The sequence below is a fragment of the Drosophila nasuta genome, chromosome X (assembly GCF_023558535.2).
Source record: "Drosophila nasuta strain 15112-1781.00 chromosome X, ASM2355853v1, whole genome shotgun sequence".
NCBI classification, from domain to species: Eukaryota; Metazoa; Arthropoda; class Insecta; order Diptera; family Drosophilidae; genus Drosophila; species Drosophila nasuta.
Genome location: NC_083459.1, coordinates 16,128,315 through 16,153,775, shown reverse-complemented (window position 1 = coordinate 16,153,775; position 25,461 = coordinate 16,128,315). Strand labels below are relative to the sequence as shown.

At 39.2% G+C, this 25,461-nt stretch overlaps 3 protein-coding genes across 3 annotated transcripts; 1 reads left to right on the top strand and 2 right to left on the bottom strand.

Moving 5' to 3' along the window:
• Positions 1 to 1,761: 1,761 nt before the first annotated feature.
• Positions 1,762 to 2,660, top strand: LOC132796683 (histidine-rich glycoprotein). The gene is made up of 2 exons (XM_060807936.1): positions 1,762 to 1,945; positions 2,110 to 2,660. The coding sequence occupies exons 1-2, from the start codon at positions 1,931 to 1,933 to the stop codon at positions 2,503 to 2,505; spliced, it is 411 nt and encodes a 136-aa protein (XP_060663919.1). The 5' UTR covers positions 1,762 to 1,930; the 3' UTR covers positions 2,506 to 2,660.
• A 1,129-nt stretch (positions 2,661 to 3,789) lies between these two features.
• On the bottom strand, positions 3,790 to 9,729 carry LOC132795840 (uncharacterized). Its single transcript, XM_060806748.1, has 3 exons — positions 9,605 to 9,729; positions 7,475 to 7,682; positions 3,790 to 6,451 (listed from the first exon to the last, which is right to left on the bottom strand). The coding sequence occupies exons 1-3, from the start codon at positions 9,695 to 9,697 to the stop codon at positions 4,113 to 4,115; spliced, it is 2,640 nt and encodes an 879-aa protein (XP_060662731.1). The 5' UTR covers positions 9,698 to 9,729; the 3' UTR covers positions 3,790 to 4,112.
• A 7,259-nt stretch (positions 9,730 to 16,988) lies between these two features.
• LOC132796927 (uncharacterized) lies at positions 16,989 to 25,201 on the bottom strand. Its single transcript, XM_060808290.1, has 3 exons — positions 24,755 to 25,201; positions 19,860 to 20,257; positions 16,989 to 18,928 (listed from the first exon to the last, which is right to left on the bottom strand). Exons 1-3 carry the CDS (start codon positions 24,773 to 24,775, stop codon positions 17,455 to 17,457), a joined length of 1,893 nt encoding a protein of 630 aa, XP_060664273.1. The 5' UTR covers positions 24,776 to 25,201; the 3' UTR covers positions 16,989 to 17,454.
• Between the last annotated feature and the right edge of the window lie 260 nt (positions 25,202 to 25,461).

The following is a 25,461-nucleotide window of genomic DNA, read 5'->3' as shown; positions in this document are numbered from 1 at the left end:
CAGGCGCGCTTTGGACTACGGCAATTGCTGGTTATGCAAATTGTGTTGTCGTCATTGTGTGAGAAAGTCTGTAGTTTACTTTTACTTTTTTTTGTTTTGCATTGCAATTTCTTGTCTACAATGTTTGCTGTTGAAGCATACTAACCCAATGAAATGCACTCGATTGTGCATATAGCCAAAACAGTAGCAAGTACAGCAACAACGACATCAAGAAAAACAAAAAAAAAAAAAAACAAGAGTATCATTTGGCAAGACAGTCAAAACGTTTACAGCGGCTTCAAAGTTCGTCTCAAATAGACAATTTGGATTTGTGTGTTTTTTGGAAATTTTCGCAATTTTGAGCTTCCTGAGCCAAACAGCGCCATTCACCACATGATTATCTAATCGTACTGCATTTTAATAGCAATCGTTTTGATTTTTATTTGTACATTTAAATGTTAATTGGAGCGCTAGGAAACTGATTAAAATCGTTTAATCGTTATTAGTTTATTAGTCAATTGTGAAAGTGTCTGGAATAAATGAAAACAAAAAATAGGCATGCGAGCCCAAAAAACACCTTTCACTGCCAATTCTCCTCTTAGTGTGCTTCAACGTGCAGCGAACAATTCAAATGCAGCGCCATTGCAACGTGTTGCATACACAGCCCTCATTGCTGTAATTAGGGCCAATCCATCAATTCATCCATCCATCATCATCATCATCATCATCATCATCCGTGCACCAATTTCTCAAGCATTCACCAAATTTATGCATTTACATTTAACATGTTATTGGGCGCGGCTTAATATGTATGAACGAGGAAGCAAAAAGCTACTAGAGAGTGTCTTGCCACAATTGTTTCAGTAGTTGCATGCACAGAACAGCAATTGTTACTTCACACTCATGCCAAACAATTGCGAACGAGCATCTTTTTTGCAGCCACAAAGTGTCGCCAAAGCAACCAAACAGGAAGATTATTCGGGTGACACGTTGGAAAACCCCACGAAAATTTGAATTGGATATCGATGTCAGTTTGCGGCCAATTAGTGTAAATCGTACAAAGTTGCAAACCCATAAAACAAAAGCAAATTTTAACAAATATTATTTTGTTTATTTTGTTTGCTGGCCGTCGTTGTTTTGCAAATAGTATACAATACAATACACAGTATGTTTCGTTTTTTTTTTTATTTTTATTTTTGTTTTTTGTACAATTACCTTGCACTTGCATTACATATTTGTGCAACGCTCGACCGGTTAATGTTGTTGTTAGTGTGTTTGACGGTGGTTAACCCGATGCTGCTGCTGCTGCTGCTGTTGCTACTGTGGCTGCCACATCAATTGATAACAAGTTTTCAGTGGAAAAGCGCCTTGCTCCAGGTGACGGCCAGGCGGTGGCGTATACGTAATAATTTTTTAATTGTACGAGTTTCGCACGCATGTGCTCGAGTGTCTCGGTGTGTGTGAGTGTGTGTGCTCAAGTGTTTAAGTGTGTTAGTGTGTGTGTGCGCTGCAAGCTAACACAATGTTAGCGACAACTTCTCATATATGCTGCTAACGACTTCGACTTCGACTTCGACTTCGATTTTCTGCTGCTGCAGCAGCAATTGTTGTTGTTCGTTTTGAAGTTCGTTGCCGCGGTTACTCAATGGTTAATGCTGTCGTCGTTGTTGTTGTTGTTGTTGTGTTGCACATTTCACTTGCTCGTTGTTTGTCGGTTCGGCTTATGCTCGCCACATCATTTTTTGGGTATAAATCGAATCTGGTCCCAAACGTTGAGCCACATTCAGTTCACCACCGTCAAGGAGTTCACATCCCAAACCGTATTCCAGGAAATAATTCCACATCCATTTCAAACTTTTTTTTTTCTTCGTTGTTCATCACCTTGTGAAAGTGTATTTGTTTTTTTGTGTGTTCGTCGTGTTTTGTGTGAAACTACAATACCAAAATAAATATGCTGAAATTCGTTGTAAGCAAAATATGAATTTATAAATGCAACGCATGCAAATCAAACAAAAGGATATCGAGGATCAACGTCAACGCTCTAAACGATCTTTTGATCCTTTCGATAAACTGAACAATCAGCAGTATATATATATTTTTTTTAACGTGCCTTGTTTTGTTTATTCCTAGCTTCCTTGCCTGGCGCTTTTGGCCTTAACCAGCGCACTCAAAATCCATGAATACGAGCATGAGGAGCATTCGAAATATGAGCCGGAGCATGAGGAGACCGAGGTGCATCACGAGGTCGATCATAAGCATGCGACATCGCATCAGAGCGTCAAATTCCATCATTATCATGCTGTGCCCGTCTACATCAAGAAGGAGGATCAGCATTTGGTGAAGAAACCCATCGAAATTGGCGGCACCAAGCAAAAGTTGAAGATCCTGCATCCCAAGACTGAACACAATCACAACCACGGCTTGGTCCTCGAAAATCACAGCGAATCACATCTGCACGAGCATGGACACTACGAGGAGCCAGTGCATCATTCCGAGCACTACGAGCATTATTCGCATCATGAATAAGTCTGTTCGGGGCTTTGGTTCATCTTTTCCATTTTTGCCAAATAATGTTTAATGTTGCCTCACACCTTGCATGTGAGATTCTGATTCTTATGTTTAAGGCTTTGTTTTTTTTCTTCGATTCTATGTGAAATAAAAAATTTGCCCAGAGTATTATTACAAACACAATGAAGTATTATTTTTAAGGAAAATGGTTCTTGAATATTTTTGATACCAAATTTAACAATTTTTTTTTTAAAAATTTGTAGAATTTCTATCAAACAATATAAGCTGCAAAATTCAAAATAGCACAACTTTCAACATTTTTCCGTAAAAAAGGTTCACTAAAAACAAAAAATCTTAACATTCCAATTACATTTAAAAATTACAAAATTATGTATAAAAAAAAACTATTTGTTAAAATAATCATTAACGATTAACAACGATTCTATTACCTATAAAAAAAATATCAATTAATATTGTTTCATTGAAAACAATGGTTAAGGCTTTTAGATTATAAAGCACAGTAGCATGTCGTCTGATCATCAAACATCTAAAAGCAACAGTAACGACAACAACAGCAACAAAAAGCATTTTTTGGAGTTGTTTAGGATTGTTTTGAGTTATGCGCTTCAAGGTTTTAGTTACTTCATGGTCATTGATTAAGTGCATAGTAATTAGCTGGAGAGAAAAGAGTTGCACACAATTTATGAGGATTATTTATCAGACCACAGGCTGACTTTACAGCTGAGCTTGTATACATAGTTGTGACAAATGGTTACATAAGATCTATACGATTCTATATTCTATTTCTATTCTATTCTATTTAAAATTTTAGTGCCAAATAATAATTGAAAATACTTAGATTAAACTTACTACAATTTTTGTCTCAACAGGATGTTTTAAATTGACACAGCCTCAAAGTATGCTACAAGAAATGATTTGCAGCTCGGCTGTTATTAGTTGCACATTAAAAATATGATTTTATTTGTATGACAATTCAACAGAAATTGTTCAATGCGATTCTTATGAATGAGTTCTATTAATTGTTTTTCCATATGAGCTAATCAAAGAAGGACGATGCGGAAATCGTCAATAATACAAAGTCATGGAAGAAAGTGATCGTTCTTTGCCTTTTTGAGAGCCCGGTTGAAAACTTATATTAGCTTGGCACTAATACTCAAATCATTTAAGCTCCCAAGCTTTTAAGCTCGACTACAAAGCTATGCTTAAAGACTTAAAGACTTTAAGTTAAGGTTCGTCGATGAAATCTGTAACAAAAATGAGATGCAACTGAATACACTTGGAGCTTTGAACAGCTTTTCATATCGAGCTTTTCATAATTGTATTTATTTAACATATTGTGAACTACAAACAGTATTTCTCTAGGGCATAGTACGATGAGTATGATTCGAATCAGCAATCGGCATTCGTTTACTACTTAGCTGGATGGTTGCCCCCACCCACGAATAGCAACAGGCTATATCAAATAAATAATTAGCATTAGCACAACTAACATTTAAAACTAAAGGGGAAAAAAACAAAACAAAAAAAAAATTAACACTGAGTAGTAGAGATGTGAACTGACAACAATTTTGGGGAATATGATAAACTACTAGAAATGTAATGGACTAATTCTTGGGTGGTGGTCGCAGTGCCAAATTGGCCTCCAGATCCTTCATGTGCTTGCCACCGCCAACGATTGTGGCACCACCCCCACCCCCACCACCGCCGCCAGAGTTGCCACCGCCTCGCAACAGTTTCTTGCCCGCCTGCGGATGGGCACCTCCACCGCGTTTGCCACGTTTGATGCCATTGCTGCCAGAGGATTGAGCGCCACCCGGTGAGCCAACGCCTCGTGTCTTATAGGTATGCTGATAGCCATAGCCCTCGGGATTGTTGTTGAACTTGGGACTGTAGCTATCGTAGTCCAAACTGCTGCTGCCGCTGCCACCAGCTGCTGCAGCTGCACTCGATTTGTAGCCACCCGAGTTGGGTTTGCCATGCGCCAGACGCAACGATTCCCAACTCTCGCGCTCCTCCTCGTACTTGCTCGAGAGCGGCTCCTTCTTCAGCACATACTGATACGGTATGGGGTAGCCCATCTCTTCGCTCTCCTCGCCTTCTAAGGCGCTGACTGGCTGCTTCTCAGCTAGTTCCATGCTGGAAGCGGGCTCAGCAAAATAACCCGAATAACCCTTGTAATCCGGATGAAGTTCACCGCTCGATTTGAGCTTGTGGCGATACTCTTGAGCGGCATGCTGCAGGTGGCTGCCACGCAACTTTTCACCCTTGTACGGCAGCGAATTGATGTCGTGATAGATCTCCGAATTGAAGTACAATTTCTGCGGCTTGCTCGTCACACGTTCCTGTTCGAGTTCACGCTCTGGCGTCGTCACCACATGCGATAGATCAAACTCCTCGATGTTCTTCATCGCAGCACCGTGATCAAAGTGTTCGGCGCTGCTCTTGAGCGGCAGCGTATATGGCTTCGATACCGTCTTCACGGTGGCCGTTTGCAGCGGTGCACGCGTCTTGATCTTATAGATGAACTCCACGTTGGGCGCCAGCGCTTCGGCTGACAATTCGGGTGCTTGATAGGCAGTCTCCGTTTCGGCCTGATAGCGTTGGGGTTTGGTCAACGCATGTGCAATGGGCTTCAGCTGTGATTGCTGCTGCTGCTGATGGTATTGTGTGTGCTGCTGACTAGAGATGTGCGCAATGGGTTGGCGACCGTTGCTGCTGCTGCTGCTGTACTTGGGACGCACTGTGCTGCCGCTGCCACTGATGCCACTAATGCCACCGCTGCTGCTGCCTCCGTTGCTGCTGTAGCGCTTTTCTTCGCCCACGGATGAGGCAACGTCGCGACTCGAGTTGGGCAGCGAGAGCAGCTTGTAGTAGGTCTTGGTGGCTGGCGGCGCCAGTTCTTGCGGTGTTGTTATTATCTTGCCCTCAGCCTCTAGCTCTTTCATGTACTTAATGACGCTCTTCTCGATCTGCTTCATGATCTCCGCCTTGGGTATTTCCGTGGAGGCCGACACACGCACCTTTTCCTCGGCCTCTGCCTCGAGATTGCGATATGGCTGCGGCGCTGGATAGCTGTAGTATTTGGTGCGATACAAGCGTTCGATGTCGCCACCAGCAGCACCACCAGCACCAGCCGGGGCAGCTGCAACCGCTGCGCCTGGTTCGGTGTCTGGTAGTGCGGGTGTCTCGTAGATTTCGTAGCTGCGTGGCCCAGATTCCTTCTCGTAAACTGGCGCTGGCGCTGGTGGAGATGCCTCACTAGCTGTGCTCTCAATTGCATGTGGTTGCTGTTGCTGCTGTTGTTGTTGCAGCTGCTGTTGGCGTTGTTGTTGCTCAACCAACAGTAATGCCTGCTGCTCCACGAGTTGGGCTTGCAGCTCTGCCTGCATCTGTGCCTCCAATAATGCGGCTTGTGCTTGCGCCTTGGCTTGTTTGTGTGCCTCCTGCTCCAAGTGTTGCTGCTGCTGCTGCTGATGATGTTGCTGCTGCGGTTGCTGATGCTGTTGTTGGTGTGGCAGCTGCTGATGCTGCTGCTGTTGGTGTTGTTGTTGCTGTTGCTGCTGATGTTGTGGCTCATGATATTGTTGCTGCTGTGGCTGACGTTGCTGATGTTGATGCTGCTGCTGCTGCTGATGTTGCTGTTGCTGTTCTGTACTCGAACTCGGATGATAAGGTCGCTGCGTGGCAGCCACAACACGCAGCTGCGGCTGCTGTGCATCCTTGTGCCGTGTGCCATATGCCATCTTCATGGCATTGACCACGTACTCGGCTGCCGTCTCCGATTCGTCCAGCGCCTTGTCGTGATGCGCCTCCTCGTGTGGCACATTATTCGATTGGGTTGTTGAGCTGCCATAATACGCATTGATTTTGCCATGCGGCGGCAGTGAAGACGTCTCGTGTTCGGGTCGTATGAGATTCAATTCCAGCTGGCCATAGCTGTAGTCTAAAAGAAGAGGACACGAAATGTATTTATGAAGTTAATTGTTTGATTTTAAATAGAATATCTTAACAGCTAAAATAATGCAAGGTCTAAGTTACGGACAGACTTCTAAAGTCTTAAAAAAGGGACACGAAATGTATTTATGAAGTAAATTGTTTGATTTTAAAAAGAATATGTTAACAGCTAAAATAATGCAAGGTCTAAGTTACGGACAGACTTCGAAAGTCTTAAAAAAGCGACACGAAATGTATTTATGAAGTAAATTGGTTGATTTTAAAAAGAATATGTTAACAGCTAAAATAATGCAAGTTCTAAGTTACGGACAGACTTCTAAATTCTTAAAAAAGGGACACGAAATGTATTTATGAAGTAAATTGTTTGATTTTAAATAGAATATACAGCTAATTCATTTTAGTTCTATGCTGCGGACAGTCTTCGATATAAAGCATAGATAGATAGTAACATATATAGGATTTACTTAAATAATGAACTAAGTTCCTTATATTTTAATGTTTCATAAAGAAGCTAAGTTACTTTTAGTTCAATGTTGCTTACAACTTTAAACGAAGCTCATCTTTTGAAACTTAAAGTTTTTAAATAGATTCTAAGTTTTTACTTGTGAATCATATAATTAGCTTTAAATGATTAATTTATTTATTTAATGAATGCCAAATAAAGCTAATGTTATTCTAGTTCTTTATTGACTTTAGACAAAGTTATTCTAGATATTAAATACTGAAAATTTTGAACTCTTTAGTAGTGAGCTTTGAATGTGCTTTTAATGTGTTTATTTCCCTTACAATTTCAGCTCAATTAAAGACAATGAAGCAAGTTATTTCTAGCAAAATACTTTAAGGGCTATATTGTCAGTTAAACCTTGCAATGTTATCAAAAATAAATAGACAAGATTAATGAAAAGATTAATAGAAAGGAATTCAGTTATGAGAGTTTATATCTTCAAGAGATAATTCTTATTTATTTATCATTTAACTTGATTTAAAATTAATTAATTGTTTGACTCCTTACCCTGACTAGGATCCTTGGTCCTTGAATGCACCACCGATCCGCGACGCTGATAGTTGCGACCTTGTCCATCTGAGCGACTCGCAGCCTGAGCCAGTTGATCGGGTGCCACAGATCGCTCGCTCGAACCTTCAATCGATGTTTTCGTTATGGGCCGGCGAGTGAGGCGTGGCTGCGATTGGGCGTGGCACAGTGACAACTGCAACGTGAACTGTAAGTGCAAGTAGGTGAGAGTTAGAAGGGGAGCAAAATACAGCGAAAGAGGGAGAGAAAGAGATAGTGATAGGTGGCCGAAAGTGGAGCAATTAAATGTAAATTGTTAAAAAATGTTCATCGATTGTCGGTCATGTGAATGCAAAGCGCACAATTTACTTGGCTATTTGCTAAACGGTTGTGTTAGTACCTCCACATCGATATAAATGTTTATCTTTATAGTATGTATATAAGTATGTTTTGTAATTAAACTAATTAAAGTTAACCAATACGCTTTCGCTTTTCTGTTTGAGTTGCAACAACGTTCATTACAACGAGATCGGGCCACTTGCCAGTGGCTCTGCCCCCGCCCAGCAGCACCTCTTTCTCCACCTCTTTCACCACCTTCTCGTTCATCGTTTTTGGCGTAATTTCTATATGATTGACTTGGCGCATGAGCTGCGTCCGCTGCAAGTTCAATGGCCCATGCATATGGATGATGGTTGCTGCTGTAAAACGCCAACAACCAACAAGCAACAAACCAAACAGTAAACAGTAAACAGCAAACAACAAACAACATAAACCAACAACAACATCAGTTCATTTAGCTTGAACATGAAATGTTTTCAACACGCAATTTTCTTTCTTTTGATTGAGAGCGATTAAATAGCGCCTGGCTCTGGGGATGGATGGCCTACGAAATTGGTTTGTTTATTGTGTCCAATCTGACTTATAGCTTAAGTGAATGGTAAGACACTGTCAGCCAACCAGCTTGCCAGCCAGCCAGCCAGCTAATATATATGATTAAACTCTGGGATTAATTGATGCATTGCTAACGACAAATATCCACTTGTTAATGGACAAGTGATTGACTTGATATGCCGCCAATTCATTTCAGCTGTCAACTATTTCAATGGATTTTCTTCCATTATCATAACCGTTTTTCATTTGGTTGAAAGCAACAACTTCTCTATTAAAATATATGCATATTTTCACAAATACTCTTCCTAATGAAGAAATATAATATTAAAATAAAAAAAATATTGACTTTAGATAATTGGAATAATATTAATTTGAATATAAATAAAAAAATAAATTTTCAATTTTCAAATGATGGATAAAATATTTTTAATTTATTAAAATTTAGTTTAGGCATTTTCGTAATATTGAAATATAATATTACTAATTAATATATTCATTTTTATTTTCTTATCATTTTAAAATATTAAAAAAAATGTTTATTGAATTTTGACTTTCAATAATTAAATTGGTATAAATTAAAAAAAAACATATGTATAAAATAAATGATTTTGTTTAATATTTTAAAAAATCTGAATTTTGCTTTTAGGAACTTTTGTTTGAATTTTGATATGGAGTTTACTTGATTTAAATTATTATTTGAATAACAGTATTTATAAGTAGTTAATAAAAACATTTACTTTATTTATTTTTTTTAACTATTATTTAATGCCGTGGAATTTATATGTCCTTGCAGACAAAATAAATTAGTAAGTAATTGAATTAAAAAACCTATTTGTGAACAAGTTAAATTATGCATATATAAAAATTATCTAATGATGATGAGATTATTCTGTGCTTAAATTATAGTAGATAAAGATTTTATACATATCCTTTGAGCAGCTGACTTTGAAGCTTAATCGAAGACATAATTTAGTAGAACACCATTCTTGAGCTCATTATTTAACTTAAGAGATTTCAACACTCGAATACTTGTTAAATAAAATGCATGTTATTGAGTTTTACTCGAATCAAGTATTTCACTTTTAGAAGCCACTATTTTCTACATTTTCGAGCACACACACAAAAGTTTTCACAACAACAAAAAAAAAATGAATGAATATATTGGGGAAATCCTTTGCTTTGGTGAAGAGGAGTATTATCCTCTATATATTTTGGTATCCTTGACTTGGCACTACTTACAATAAGCAATGCCGCGATTAGGCTGACGAGCGACCGATTCAGGTGCAGGAGACTCTTGGTAGACCGACGACGCGTTGCCATTGCGAAGATCATTTCGCGTCTGTAACTGGATTTGAATTGTTAACGCCGAGTTGGTAAGACGAGGCTTTTATAATGACGCTGTCTGCCGGTGCAGCGGAAAATTTATGCGAATGTGCAAGCCAAAGAAAACTTGCGAATTATAACAGAAGCACACACACACACACACACAGTGTCAGAAAGAGAGTGTCAGACAGAAAGAGAGAGCGAGAGGGAGAGAAAGATGTTACGGAGACATTCGCAGTTGCAGCGAACGGTGCATCGCTGTGAATGTGGCGGCAACTTCAACGCCATCAACAGCTGGACATTCAAATTGTAACGGCCATTTAGCGCAATGGACGTATGCGTGATATGCTTAGCTATCATAATGAGCCACAAAGTATACGCCCCGTGTGTGACGCACATGCAACAAAATTTACTCTGTGGACACAAGTACTCGAACTCTAACTGGTATTCGCATTAGTATTCGTTAATTCGTTTGCTACTGCTCCTGAGATGTGGAGATGTGGATGTTGTGACTGCCACACACAAATCAAATGTCAAATACACAACTGGTTTTGTTTTTCCTTTTTTTGTTTTGTTTTTGTTTTTTTTTTTCAGTTACTTACTTTTTTTCAGTTTGTCTTCAGTTTTAGTTTCGATTTCGTTTCGGCCAATTAAGCCATAAACTGTGTGCACTGTGCACACACATTCACAGTGAAAATGCAGTTCAATGAAATGGTTGCGTTTTGACACTAACATTCAATAAAACCTCCAACAATAATAATACTCGTACTCGTATTTATAGCCTACACAATCATTAAACTTACACTTAGTATTATATGGCTTCATGGCGACTACTTTTGTTATGGCTATAACCCAAATGCTGAACAAATTGATCGACATGCAAAAATGTCATTCTCCAATTTTGTTGTCATCTGTGAAACACACACAAAAAAAGTATTTATAGTATTATTTTTACTTCACTAAATATTCCCATAAATAGGTTGAGCTTTGGAAAATTGATGTCATATTAAAATTTAAATAAATAGTAATCGGTTTGTTTGAATTCTTAATGTTTTTAAATATGTATACGTTATTATTATTATTAATTCTGTATTCCGACAAACTTCTTTTACTCAGATTTGATATAGAACTGTGTATGTTGTGTTGTTATTTTTGAAGCGAGCTACAGTCCGAATAATTTTATTGTAGCAGCAGCAGTTGATTAACACACTCTGGGAAATCTTTTTGAAAATGTTCTACCTGACTTAGCACATCCGTCTTCACTTTTCTGTTGGTCAGATAAGTTCTTGGCATTGACTTTTTCATCTTCATGCATACTTAAGCTAACTACCAGCAGCTTGCTCTACAAATTCATTGCATTGGCTCTCAGTTCTGATCAACTGTTTAGCAAAGGTCACAACTGTTTAGCAACAATTGTTTAAAAGTTCCCTCAGCTAGCTCGGAATTCTTTGTGAAGCCCTTCTGCATGGCCACGCCCACTTAGCACATCCACCTACACTTTTAGCTCGGTCCCACGTCTAGTCAAACGCACACTCGTGCATTTGGCACACATACACTAAAATGTTTGGCATGTCATTTTTATACACGATCACTAATCTTGCCTATAGTACCTGCAATGCGTTGAGGTTCTGGATAACTGTTGAGCAACAGTTGATCAAAAGTACTCTTAGCAAGCTTGGTAATCTTTGCGAAGCCCGCCTACTTGACCATGCCCATTTAACAAGTCCGCCTTCGCTATTATCTCGGTCCCACGCCTAGTCAAACACACACACATACAAATTTAACACATTCAGTAAAATTTTTGGCATTGACTTTTTCGGCCTTATACTTAAATCAACTACCAGCAGGTTGCTTAGCTCAGCTTCAGTTGTGCACAACTGTTTAAGAATATTCGCAACTGTTTAGCAACAGTTGTTCAGAAGTACCCTTAGTAAGCTGGCAAATCTTTATGAAGTTCGCCTGGGTGACCACGCCCACTGAACCCATCCGGCGTCACTATTATCTCGGTCCCACGCCTAGTCAAACACACACGCATGCATTTGGCACACATACACTAACATTTTTGGCATGTCATTTTTATACACGATCACTAACCTTGCCTTTATCAGTAATGCGTTGAGGTTCTGCACAACTGTTAAGCAACAGTTGCTTAAAAGTACCTTAAGTAACTTCGGCAATCTTTGTGAAGCTCATCTGCCTGACCACGCCCACTTAGCTAATCCGTTTTCATTATTATCTCGGTCCCACGCCTAGTCAAATGCACACACATACAAATTTAACACATTCAGTAAAATTTTTGGCATTGACTTTTTCGACCTCTTACTTAAATCAACTACCAGCAGGTTGCTTAGCTCAGCTTCAGTTCTGCACAACTGTTTAAGAATATTCGCAACTGTTTAGCAACAGTTGTTCAGAAGTGCCTTTAGTAAGCTGGCAATCTTTATGAAGTTCGCCTGGGTGACCACGCCCACTGAACCCATCCGGCGTCACTATTATCTCGGTCCCACGCCTAGTCAAACACACACGCATGCATTTGGCACACATACACTAAAATTTTTGGCATGTCATTTTTATACACGATCACTAACCTTGCCTTTATCAGTAATGCGTTGAGGTTCTGAACAACTGTTGAGCAACAGTTGCTTAAAAGTACCTTAAGTAACTTCGGCAATCTTTGTGAAGCTCATCTGCCTGACCACGCCCACTTGGCTAATCCGTTTTCATTATTATCTCGGTCCCACGCCTAGTCAAACGCACACACATATAAATTTAACACATTCAGTAAAATTTTTGGCATTGACTTTTTCGACCTCTTACTTAAATCAACTACCAGCAGGTTGCTTAGCTCAGCTTCAGTTCTGCACAACTGTTTAAGAATATTCGCAACTGTTTAGCAACAGTTGTTCAGAAGTGCCTTTAGTAAGCTGGCAAATCTTTATGAAGTTCGCCTGGGTGACCACGCCCACTTAGCTTTTCCAGCCTCACTATTATCTCGGTCCCAGGGCTTATCAAACTCACACACATGCATTTGGCACACATACACTAAAATTTTTGGCAACCCATTTTTCTCCACATTTTATTATCAGCTGCTTACTGTGTCCAATTGACAGTGTCAATGCCTGGTAGATCTGCCTTTCTGAATACTTAGTACAGTAACCAGAAGTACACACCCATATATGTACATACACCTGTTAACCACTCACATACACATACACACACAGTCACCCACTCATAGATTACTAGTTAAATAAGCAGTTTGATTGTAGCTTTTCATTTATTTAGTATATGTTATTTTATATGAAATTATGTTAATTGTCCTGATTGCCTAACAGACTGATTAATGCAACCAATAAAATATGTTATTATGCATTACTTGAAATTTTTTTTTAAATATTCGACCCAACTAATTTGCAAATATTTGATTAAATAATATAAGCTATATAAGTATTTTAATGAAGGCAAACACTAACTATGCTCAACGAGTACACTTTTGGCAAATGCGCTTTAGGACTTTTTGATTATAATGCTCAGCAGCGAGTCGTCTGATCATCAAACACCTCTAAAAACCACAGCAGCAGCAGCAGCAGCAACAACAACGACAACAAAAACCAAAAGCATCGCATCGCATCGCAACCACAGCAAACGCGTGGCTGGGCAATTGGTGTTTTTTTTTTTAGAGATGTTTAGGATTGTTTTGAGCTATGCGCTTTAAGGTTTTAGTTACTTCATGGTCACTGATTAAGTGCATAGTAATTAGCTGGGGAGAAAAGAGTTGCACACAATTTATGAGGATTATTTATCAGACCACAGGCTGACTCTACAGCTGAGCTTGTGTGGAGTTGTTACAAATGGATAAATAAGATTTCAATTTCGATTTGCCAACCGGTGGCCAATAAATATACGAAGCAGCCGTAAGCAGCTTAATTAATTTTCGTTGTGATAGTCGAGGTGAAATGGGTTCATTGTTTATCAAACACTTTCCATTGTGTCGACAGCCAAGTGATAGCTAAATACATTTCATTTCGATATGATATGATATATTTATAAATAATGACATCTATCATTATGCAGTAAATTTATGTAAAAGTCAAATATATATTGACATATTTATTTGCATTTTTTTTTTTTCGCTACCACACTTACTCGCTGCGATTATAATGAGCCAAGTAGAAGAAACAGTTTCCGAATGGATAAAGAAATACATACGCTTCGTACACATACAAATTCGCAATGCAATGACAGCGGAAAGGAGGAAAGGAGGGGGCTTTGGTGCTTTGGTGTGGGCATGCCACATGTGAAGATCAACAACCTTGCCAATGCGAATGCGAATACGTGAATGCAATGCATGCGCGTTATATGGCTAAAAACCAACGGCAGCAACTAACAACAACAACAACAACAACAACAACAACCATAACCGACAAGCTACAACAGCAGCTGCGACGGCCACAGACGATAAAGACGACTGTGCACAGTGTCTTCGGAATATACAAAAAATATTAAAGTAATTTGTTAAAATGGAAAATGAAAAAAGTATAGTCAAAAAAAAACATTTTTGATTTTTCCATTAATTTATTTGTTTAAATTTCATTAAACTAAAAAGTTTGCTTTACTTAAAAGTTGCCTTTATTTTGTTTTTAAAAAGGTGGGAAAATGAATAAGTTGGTTAACAAATTTGTTTTTTTTTTTAAATATGTCTGTACTGTATTTAGAAATATGAGAAAATAAGTCTGTTGGCTTTGGAGTATTAAATAATATTATTCGATCATGTGGAAAAGATCTAGGTGCGAGTTCAGTAAAATATTATGTTTATGCTTTTTGTTTTAAAAATGTATTACTTTAGTTCTTTCAACATACATAGTTTGCTTTCCATTAATAACTCACAAACGTAAAAGCCCAAGTGAATAGTTAATTTTTGTAGCGTAATCGTATATTCTCCAGCTCAATAGAGTTGCAACCACTGTGCACACTGCGCTACTTGCAACGCTTGGACAATGTTGGAAAATGTTACGTTTTTGTGTGTGTTCGGCCTGACGCTTAAGTTATTAATTTGTTCGCTACTGGCGAGCGAAGTGAGCGAATTGTTGTTGTGCTGTTGCTTTTGCTGTTGCTGCTTGCTGCGGTGTTTTATGTGTCCATTGTTATAGCAAAAGCATTTAGATCATTATACATTTTTATGGGTTTAACTGGTGTCTCCCGCCGCTTTTCTTTTTGCTTCACTTTTAATTTTTGCAATTTTACTTTCTTCTTGGCGAGTTGCAATGTTCCGTAGGGCGCACGGAAGTGCTTATAATTCATCTGAAGATGCCACAAGCAAGATGCCAAGTGGCAAATTGAAAGTTGTTCGAGTACATCTTCCTTCCGCTTTCGTGGGGAGAAATGGCCCGTCTAGACTGTCTGACCAGGGCAGGGCAGGGCATATATAATATATACTATATAAATATTGGCTAAATGCCCGTCGTCTGGTCAACGTGACAACACTGGCCAATTGAATTGCGGCTTGCTTTTGAGCAGAAGAAAACTTTCAGTTTCGATTTGATTCGTGCTGGCATGCAATGCAACAAATGAGGCATCCAGATGCAATGCGATGCGATGCGATGCGATCAGTTGCATCTGCCAATACGATATCAATCTGGAAGTGCATCCCATTTGAACGGAGTGCGGAAGTCTTCACTTTCTGTTGCATCTGCATGAGGTGCTCATAATTTGTTCGAATGGTCTGCACACAGTTGGACTGCCGCATTCGAATACGAATAGGATAAATTATTTGAAATTGGCACAATTTACTACCACCATCTACCATCTACCATCGACCATCTATTGCGGCAGCTGATTATGCTAATTGTTTAGTTTTGCTTTTGCATATTTGAGTTTTGCTGCTTTTACGTAAAACTCTCATTTAAATGATGTGTGGTGCAACACGAAAAACGCTCCTCAATTATCGAAGTAGGTGAAAGTTGCTAGCCGCTTAAAATTGGGCTACTGCATAAGAAGATGACTCTGTAATAGATCCACCTTGTATAATATCCTCTATATATAGAAAAAAAACTTTGAAAGTTTGCTGTTAATGGCTCAAAATAAAGATATTTATTTTGAAAGATATTTAATTTTTAATTGTCGAAAGTTTATTGTTGGACTAAAAATAAAAATATATACATTTGAATACAAGGATTCAATATTGGAAATATAAAATAAATTTATATTCGTCGAAAATTGTTTAATTCTAAAGATTTGGATTGAATGTGTTATTATGATTTATAATCCATCTGAAGTTCATGCGAATTATTTTTCTGTAAAAATCTGAAATTTACATTTTTATTGTGTAAATATTACTAGAATTCGTCAAGGTCTTTTGTTTTGCTTTATTTATATAATCATCATACATATATAGTTTAGAAGACTAAAAAGAAATATACTTAATACTCTTAAACTTGAAAGAAAAAAGTCTTTAAAAATTTGTTACTATAATTTGCAGCGATGCCATTGACTTTTGCACACTCATTAAGTGCGAAGAAATAAAGTTTAGCTCACATTTGGCGTCGATTTGTACGATAATTGAATATTGTTGCTGCCATTGCCATCTTTTCCTGTTTAGAGCAGCTTTGCGTGATTTAAGCAACTTGTTATTAAAATGTTAATGCTGTTTTTTGTTTTGAGTTTTTTTTTTTTTGCTTTTCGTTTAGTTTCTTTCTCTTTACTGATTTTTTCCAGTATTTTTTGTTTTTGTGCAATCGGGTGTTTAAAATATTTTTGGCATTTAACACCGAAGAAATTCAAATACGAAATGCGAGCCAAAAAATGCGCATGAGTTTCAAATTGATATGATTTTTTCTGTTTATTGGTTTTATGCGTGACTTCCGTGCGATCATTGCAAAATTGCATAAGTCGCAAAGCACTCTTACGCCATGTTCCGCATTAAAATGTTTTTTTGAATTCGATAAGCAGCTATCCTGTCTGCCTGCTGCATGTAATTAGTGTGGAACAAAAAGTATTGCATGCTTTTAGGCTGACAGCGAAATAAAAATGCACTTTTAAGCGTTGAATAGGAAATTATTGGTAATTACGTCGCACTGCAAATAAGTGCATAGTTTTGGGACAGAAAAAGTAAAACTTAACACAAGTTAAAGGTATATAATTTATGACTGAGGTTATCAATAAATTTAGTGAACAAATACTATCTTGACTTTAGCATACAGCATTGGTTTTGAAAACCAAAAAACTAACATATAAATATGATATTTTCTTACAAGTAAGAATAATAGAAAAACACAAACAGCTTTCATAATTTGGTTTTATTTATTTCATTTATTTGTGCAAAAATAAAGTCAAAAGCACATTATCATTATTACAATCTAATTATTGCACATATTTAACACAATTTGTTGTTGTTAGCGATTAACAAAAATATTTAAAAAAAATTTATAAGAAATTAAAGTAATAATAATCATTGGATTACGATAATAAAAACAAGTGGCATGTGGCATATGGTGGCATGATTATGAAGTTAATGGATGGGGAGGGGGGGGGGAGGGGCACAAAACAACGCGAGATGAATTTGAAATTGATGGAAATCAGGAATCGAAATAGATTTTAGTCGCTCCTTGACTCGCTCCTTGATTCCTCAATAGAATAAATACTAATGATAGATTTCTCTTTCTCCGTCTCCGTCTCTCTCTCTCTCTCTCTTTTCTCTGGCATAGCACAAACAACAGAATGATGAATTTTAATGTACATAAAATACAATATTAACAAATAACAGCACGAGCTTAACCCTCCAGCAGCTGCGTCGTCTTGTACTCCACCGCCGAACCCATTTCGGCTCCAAGTTTCTCGCGCACATATTCGCGTATCTGCTGCAACTGAGTATCGGCCTGATGCTCCGCCTTGGCTGCCCGTTTGCCCTGCCGCACCTGATGATGTGGCATCTTCAGACCGTGCGCGTGATAATTGTATGGCGGCTGTGTGATGCCCATCGCCTCCTCGCTGCCAGCCTGATAATCAGCCGCTGGGGCTTCCACATCCACATGAGCACTCTCCACTTGCTGTTGTTGCGAATGATGATGAAGCTGATGGTGGTGGGGATGGGGATGCTGTTGATGCTCCTCCACGTAGGGACGATGCGAGGGCAGCACATACATGTTGGCCGCGTAGTCGGCGCCGTTGCTCTGGCCATTGAAGATCACTTTGGTGTGTGTGGCACGTGGATTGTTCTCGGTGATGGGCAGCTCATGGTCATGATGATCATGATGCTCATGCTGATCGGCTGGCTGTGCCTCTGGCGCTGTTGGTGGCTCTTGCTCTGGCACATAGATAGGTTGCTGCTGCTGCTGCTGCTCATGATGCTGCTGCTGTTGTTGTGGCGCTGGCTCAGCGTATTGTGGCGCCTGTGGCGCCATGGCAATCAGATAGAGTTGTGGCTGATAGCTGCTCTCGTACTGCGGCTGCGCCTGTGGCTGTGCATAGTAGAACTGTGTTGGTTGGCCTGGATAACCAGTTGGTGCATAGTACGCCTCTGGGGCGGGCTGCTCGTATTGTGGCTGCTGCTGCTGCAATTGCTGGCGACCCTTGTACGTCTGATACACATCATCGATGGCACCGTATTGCACGGGCGGTGGCGTTGGCGCCAATTGATGGGCATACGCCACTTCGGGGTGATAATGCGCCTGTTCCTGCTGCTCGACGGGGGCATAAGACTGCTGTGGCTGCAACTCAACCGCTTGATGCTGCTGATGCTTGCGCTGCTCGGCGTCCTGCAACAGTTGCAGATATTGTGCCGCACGTATTTCGAGATATTGCTGCAACAATGTCTGCAAATGTGCCGCATACTTTGCGGGTCCGGGAATGCGCAACACAATCACTGGCTCCTGATAGCCAGCTGTCTCATCGACGCCGCCGCCGCCGCCGACGCCGCCAGCTGCCGCCTCATGCTGTGGCTGCGGCAAGTCAATCTGTGGCTGCTCGGGCTGTGCATGCTGCTCAACAGCAACAGGCTGTTGGGCCTCGTAGCTGGTTTGTGGCTTCAGCTCATACGAATAGGATGGTTCAATGGTCACGCTGGTCACTTGTTGTTGTTGTTGTTGATGTGACTGATGTGGCTGCGTTGTCTCTGGCTGCTCGTAGTCGGCCGGCGAATAGGCATAGGCTTCGGGTGATTCGGTGGCGGGAATGTCATGTTGCGAGTACGGATAGAACATGAACTTGGGCGGTGTGTAGTCGTAACCCTGATGCGCATAGCCATAGCTGTAAAAGTCAATTTAATTGCGTTATTGTTTGTCCATTTAATCGTGGTCAGCTTAATGCTCAAATGCAAACTGGTAATTCGTTTCCAGTTCTGCAACTTTTTGCCCTTCACTTCTGTCAGCATTTTGACATTGAACTTGTGCATTTTATTAAATTGCATTTTTCATATTTTTAAAAAGTTGAGTACTTAAACGAGATTGCGGGAATTATGAAAATGATTAATGATGAATATACAAATGAAACATTAAAAATTGCAGCAAATTTTAATGTTAATATTTTTTCTTGATTATATACCAATGCTTTCTGTAATAAATATTGGAAACCTATGTATATTTGTTATATATTAAAGTTACTTTTAAATCTAAATAAATCTAAATTGTATTAAAATTGTAAAATTAATCAAAGCAAGGCGTAATTTTAAAGTTAGGAATTTTCGGTAAATACAATAACAACTATATTCTTCATGATTTCTGAAAATTGTTGATGTTATTTAAGAAATAGTATTGGGTAAAAAACACCTACATATTTACTACTGGCTTTAGTTGCTTTGGCTAACATTTTGGTATATTTTGCATTCTATGGTATATTTTGAATGTAGTACTATATCAAAATACCAAATATAGTATTTTTTGATATATGAAAATGGTATATTTTAAAATGAATACCGCTTTTAATGAAGTTACAGAAGCACAGCTAAGAAATATATAAAATGCATCAAAATGTAAATAAAATGTGATGTCAGCGACAACCAAATTGTAAAGTTGCTTCTATAAGCTGATCTCATTGCACTTTGCTGTTAACCATCAAATTTTTGTTGCCTCAAATACTCTCAAACACACTACAGCCAATTGATTGAACTAATTGAAACTGGTTTGAGCTGCAAAAAGCAACCAACCAAATGTTGTGCTTTGCTCATAAAGCAGTCACTGACCCGAGTTCACCGTCGATGGTGCGCTTTTTGCCATTGCCGCTGCCGTTGGTCGAATTGTCGCGCTCCACTTTGATCTTGATCTTATTGCCATGCAGCTTGAACTGTTTGTCCAGCTCCTTGATGAACTCCAGATCATCGGCCGGCAAATTGCTGAATTTCGCATCCAATGCGGGTGTTTTGGTCGTCGCCGTTTTGCTGGTCGTCGCAATCTTGACGCGGGGCTTGCTCGGCTTTGTGGTGGTTGTTGTCTGAGCACCCGTCGCTGAGGTAGCCGCTGTGCTGGGTGTTTTCGTGGGTCGCTTCTTCAGAGTGGTCACCTTTTTGGGATAGCCGCCGGCTGATGATTTTGTCGGCTGTCCCACAGCGCTGGCCAAGCACAGCGCTGCACTGAGTGTGCACTGTAAAAAAATGGAAGGATGCGAAGAAAATTAAAAGAGTACTCTTAAAAAATACAAAAACACAAAAAATAGAGAGTTGAATATTGTGGCTGCTGCTGTGCGCTTTTGTTCGCTGGCAGCTTTGTCTCCTTCAATGTGTTTTTTTTTCTTTTGGGCTCAAGGTGAGGCGCAATCGAGAGACAATCGAATGGCGCTTCGATTGCGCCAAAAGCTCTTTTGTTTTTGCGCTCTTGGCTATCGAATGGTCTCGATACAAAAAGCCAAATCATCAAAAATCAATAAAATCAAACGATGCTTTCAGCAGCACCAATAATAAAATCAAACAAACACTTTTACACACACACACACGCAGTTGTATAGACAAATGTTTCACATTTGACATTTGGTCTAAGCCAAGATGTGGCTTCAATAAATGAAGTGAATAAATGAAGTGAATGTTTTTATTTTCTGTGAGGTAGTCTAATATATACATAATTCACTAAAAGGGGGTTGATGCTTTTATTGTCGTTGCTGCTGTGTGTCTGTGTGTGTGTGTGTGTGTGTGTGTGTGGAGGGGAAGCAATTTTGGCAAGTTCGTGTCTTAAGTCTTTTGTTTTTTGCTTTCGTATTATAATCGAACATAATTCAATTGGGTTTTCCTGTTAACGAGTGACTTACAAATTGAGCACAGTATGTTTAAGCTGTAAAATTGATGTTTCCGGTCGTTTATGGATTCATAGTTTCAGCTGTTGGCTGAGTTAGATTAATGCGGCATTCTTGGCCAGCTTGAACGTTGCATCATTAAAAACAAACAAAAAAAAAGAGAGCGTAAAGTGCTGAAGTATTCTTTAACAATAACTTAATAGTGGTCAATGAATTTTAAATCTATTAAAACAATTTGAATTAAATACAAAATCATAAACTTTATTCATAAGACTGATTTGTAATATTTTGTTAAGTACTTCAACAATTTATTTGTTTTCGAATAAAATTTGCAAAATATTTGAATAAAATTTGCAAAACTGTAACACACAAAACATTTTGTGTGTCTTTGTGATAGCGCATCAGCTAGTCGCATTTGTATTTGTATTTTTTTGATTATTGGGACTTGCGGAATTTAAATGAGTTGCGCCGTCTTTTGTCGTGTCTATAATTTCAACACTTTGCATACGATTCGAATAGTGTATATGTTGTATCTCCCATGCTCAGAGGCAACTCTGCAATAATAGTTAAAAATTTAATTGCATTTTGTCACTCAATTACAGCGCGACGATAAATCCGAAACTGGGACAGTGTGTCAAGTCAACTCCGCTCCGCTCCACTCGACTCGACTTGACTCGACTCCGGCTCATGATAGATCATTTAATAGCGCGTTGCAATACAGTTAGTTTTTTTAATTTTTGTAACTCTATTTCAACGAGTTGTGCATGTGTGTCTGTGTGTGTGTGTGCTAAGCAGGAAGACTTTTTTTTGGCAGACTTTCGTACACTTGCTGCACGGGCGCACCTGCTTGGAATGTATAAAAAAAAACACAAAAAAAAAAAAACAAAAAACATCAAAAAATAGATAGCAAAATAATTTCTGTCAAGTGTTAGCATTGTGAACGGCGCTTAGTTGGCGTGGGGAGGCGAGGAAGTGTCGACGGGTTTCGCGCGTTACATGTGAATTTATGTGATCTTTGTTGTTATGTTGTTGAACTGAACGCTTTATATAATGCGTCCAGTAGCTGATCGTCGCTCTTGGTCAGCGCTCTCTATGTATCTCTCACTCTCTCTCTCTCTCTCGCTCTCTCTCTCTCTGTGCGGCATCCGCCTGTCATTTTCGCTTAGCATTGATTTATCTTTTCGTCGGCAAAAGAGTTTTCGCAATAATTTAATTAAAAAAAAAAGACTCTTGCTGTTGTTGCCTTTCACTTTGCAGAATGTGACAACAAACTGTCAAGCAGCTCAGGCAGAACTTTGTTGGCAAACTATTTCTGGCAAAAAAGATTTTCGTTTTCCATTTTAAATGTAATTGCAAAACACATGCGTGAGTTTGGGGCACGACACGCGTGCAGCACTGAACATCGCAAATAGCACAAATCACAACAGCAACAGTAACAACAACAACAACAACAACGGCAGCAAGTAGAAATTGTTGCCGCTGGCGCCACGCAACGCGTCAAATTTAGTTGTAGTCTCATCTTTTTGGCCGATGTTGTGTTGATGTTGTTTTACCGTTTGTTACATCGCTCAGCTTCCACAGTGAATAATCGTTGAAGCTGCTGCTGCTGTTGCTTTTGCTGTTGTTGGTTGAAATGATGCAACAACAAAAACCATAACAATAAAATGTAAATTCAACAACAAAAGCTCAAATTGCAGTTAATCCTGTGCCGCCTTTATATAACAACAACTTTGGAGTATTTGCCACATGCCACATGAAAACCCGAGCTAACCACAATATAGTAAACGAGTTCTCATTACAAACCCGCCGCACATTTGCGTAAATATTTTTGTTTGGCAATTGGCAGCGGGGCTAATAAAACGTTGCCCCAATTAGCTAACTAATATGGAACTGGAACTATCTCAATGCGTTGATCAGATCGTTGCTTGCCGCTGGCAATCTTCTGTCATTCAGTTCAGTTCAGTTCAGTTTAGTTGGATGCGGCAGCGAGGTCAGCGAACAGAACCGCAGGCAACTTTAGGCCAAGCACGAGGCAAGGGCAAGGGCGAACTCCGTTGAGATAAGCTGTTTGCTGTTACTGTCTGGCTCTGGCTCTGGGCTCAGCGAAGCGATTAACATATTTGCTGAACAGAGACTGAGACAGAGGCAGAGACAGAAAAAGAAATAGTTGGTAATACACAGTCAGGCAGAGACTTTTTGGGGGGGGGGATCTTTCTGTTTGCAGTTCGTTTACATTTGGCAGCTGAAAGTCGATTGTGCAGATAGTTCGAAATTGTTTTGTGGCTTTTTACTGGCAAAAGCTGCTATACAGGGTGAGCCAGTTTGCATTTGCAAATCTAAAATACAAATTTCGCTTTTTTTTTTTGCAGTAGTTTCAGTTTCTTGATTGATCGAGTTAAGATATCGGGTTTAGCCAGGCTTTTGAAATTTATTTGCTGGCAACAAATCTTGTCTATGCACTCGTTCGCATAGCTGTGGAAATTCTCCATTGCTAAGCTGGGATTAAAGGATTTTGTAATATGTATTTGGTTTAAAAGTAAGTAAAATTTTTGAAGAAAAATAAAGAAAATTGTGAAAATAAAAATATATTTTTATATAGGAAGTAAAGAAAATTGACAATATAAAAAATATTTATATAACATATATGATATATAATATAATAAAACAAATTGTTATGCAAAAGAAAAGTGTTAGTAGCATTTAAATATATATTTTTGTGAAAGAAAATTAATGAATATATATTAATATTAAGAAACCATTTATAGCAGAGTAATATAGTCTTATAGTCTTAAAGAATATTCAATTAATTGTGTATTTATAAATTTAAACATTTAAACTGAACAATTTTGTAGTAGTGATTCTTTTGACTATTTCAATGTGAATAGAAATATATTGTTGTTGGAGTTTTTATTGCATAAAATTTAATTTACTGTAATAATTGTATTTGTCATATCAATGAAATATTACGTAAGATGATAATAATAATAATTCTTTAAGCTTTTTAAATGCAAATTGTTAAACATAATAGATGATCAATTAGATTAATTAACAAAGTTCGCGTTGCTTTCACTTTCATTGAGTAAATTTGCAATGTCATTCTAGTTAATCAACCTTATTAGGCAAGCAATATTTTAATAGGGTATTTCGTGGGGTATATTGGCACAGCAGTCGGGGTTGTCAGGATCACTGAACCTCGCTGTCTGCGACACCGTCCAAACGTTTGCTCCTCGAACTGGGCAACTTGTTTTTGTTTATGTTTTTGTGGTGCCAACTTCCAATTTTCAACTCCCACTGTGCGCGCACTTTCCACCGTGTTGCAGCCATTAACCGAGCTCCTAACTGCTGCTCCTCCCCCTCCCCATCCCCATCCCCTTTCTCGATCCCAAACAAAAGTGAAACACACGCTGGCAGCTGGCAGCTTATGGCTTGCAGCTGGCCAAGCCGGCTCTGAGAGGCCACAATTGCAAATGCAAATTAATTGAGCAGCCAAACGGATGACGGCACAGGAGGAGTAGGAAGCGTTACGTTGCGTGGGCGTTGGCGTTGACGTTGGTCATGCCCCCCGCCCCCGAACGTTTGCGCAACTTTTGCGTTGGCAATTAAATTAGCATAGCTCAAAAAGTCTTCTAACTGATCTCGAGTGTTGAATGTAGGTGTAAGCGACTGAGAATAAAAGCTGATCAAACACACACTCCCCAAAAAAAAACAAGAAGAAAAAGAAGAAAAAAGTGTCTTCCGCATTGCGGTTGGTTGGAGGCTGTGGCACAGATTATGCAAGAGAAGATATATGGGGGACTGGGGACTTGGCTCTAGGGGAATAATTGCATTTCCTGCTTGCTTGGTTTGAATACATACCAATAGCAATGCTAATCTCATTGTTCCTCGGCTCTCGACACTCGGCTCACTTTAGTTGCTGTTGCTGTTGCTGTTGTTGTTGCAGATGATGATTTCGTTGCTTTGCTCTCGATTTGTTTGCTCTCAGACAATGCACATTTAAATATTAATTTTCACATGTATTCGTTTACAGTTTACGTCGCGAATTGTACAATATTTCTTTCCTTATTGTCCGTTTCTCGAGATGTTTTCTTTTTGCTGCTGCTGCTGCTTCACTTGCTACGCGTGATTGTAAAATTGCCTTTCGCACAATTGCATTCAAATGCTAAATAGCACCGTTTAAACAGTAACAGTAACAGAAACAGAAAAAAAAAAAAAAAAAAAAAACGATGCTGAGAAAATTGTGGGAAACTTGGAAACGTGGCTCGAGCTCAATGCGATCTACGATCCGTGCAGGCGTTCAAAAGTCGCGCGACCAACTGTGGTTGGCGCTGGCGCCGCTCTTGGTTTTTATGCTCGATGACGATGACGACGCAGACGCAGACGCAAACGACGTCGACGACGACAACAGCAGCAGCAACAGCAGCAATAACAACCATAACAACATCAGCAGCGTCTTCGTTGCAGCAAGTCCAAGTCACTTGGCCAGTCAGTCAGCCAGCGGGATGAGAGCGTGCGGAACGGGAGTCATAGACGAGTTCACAGGCAATGACACCACACGTATGCAT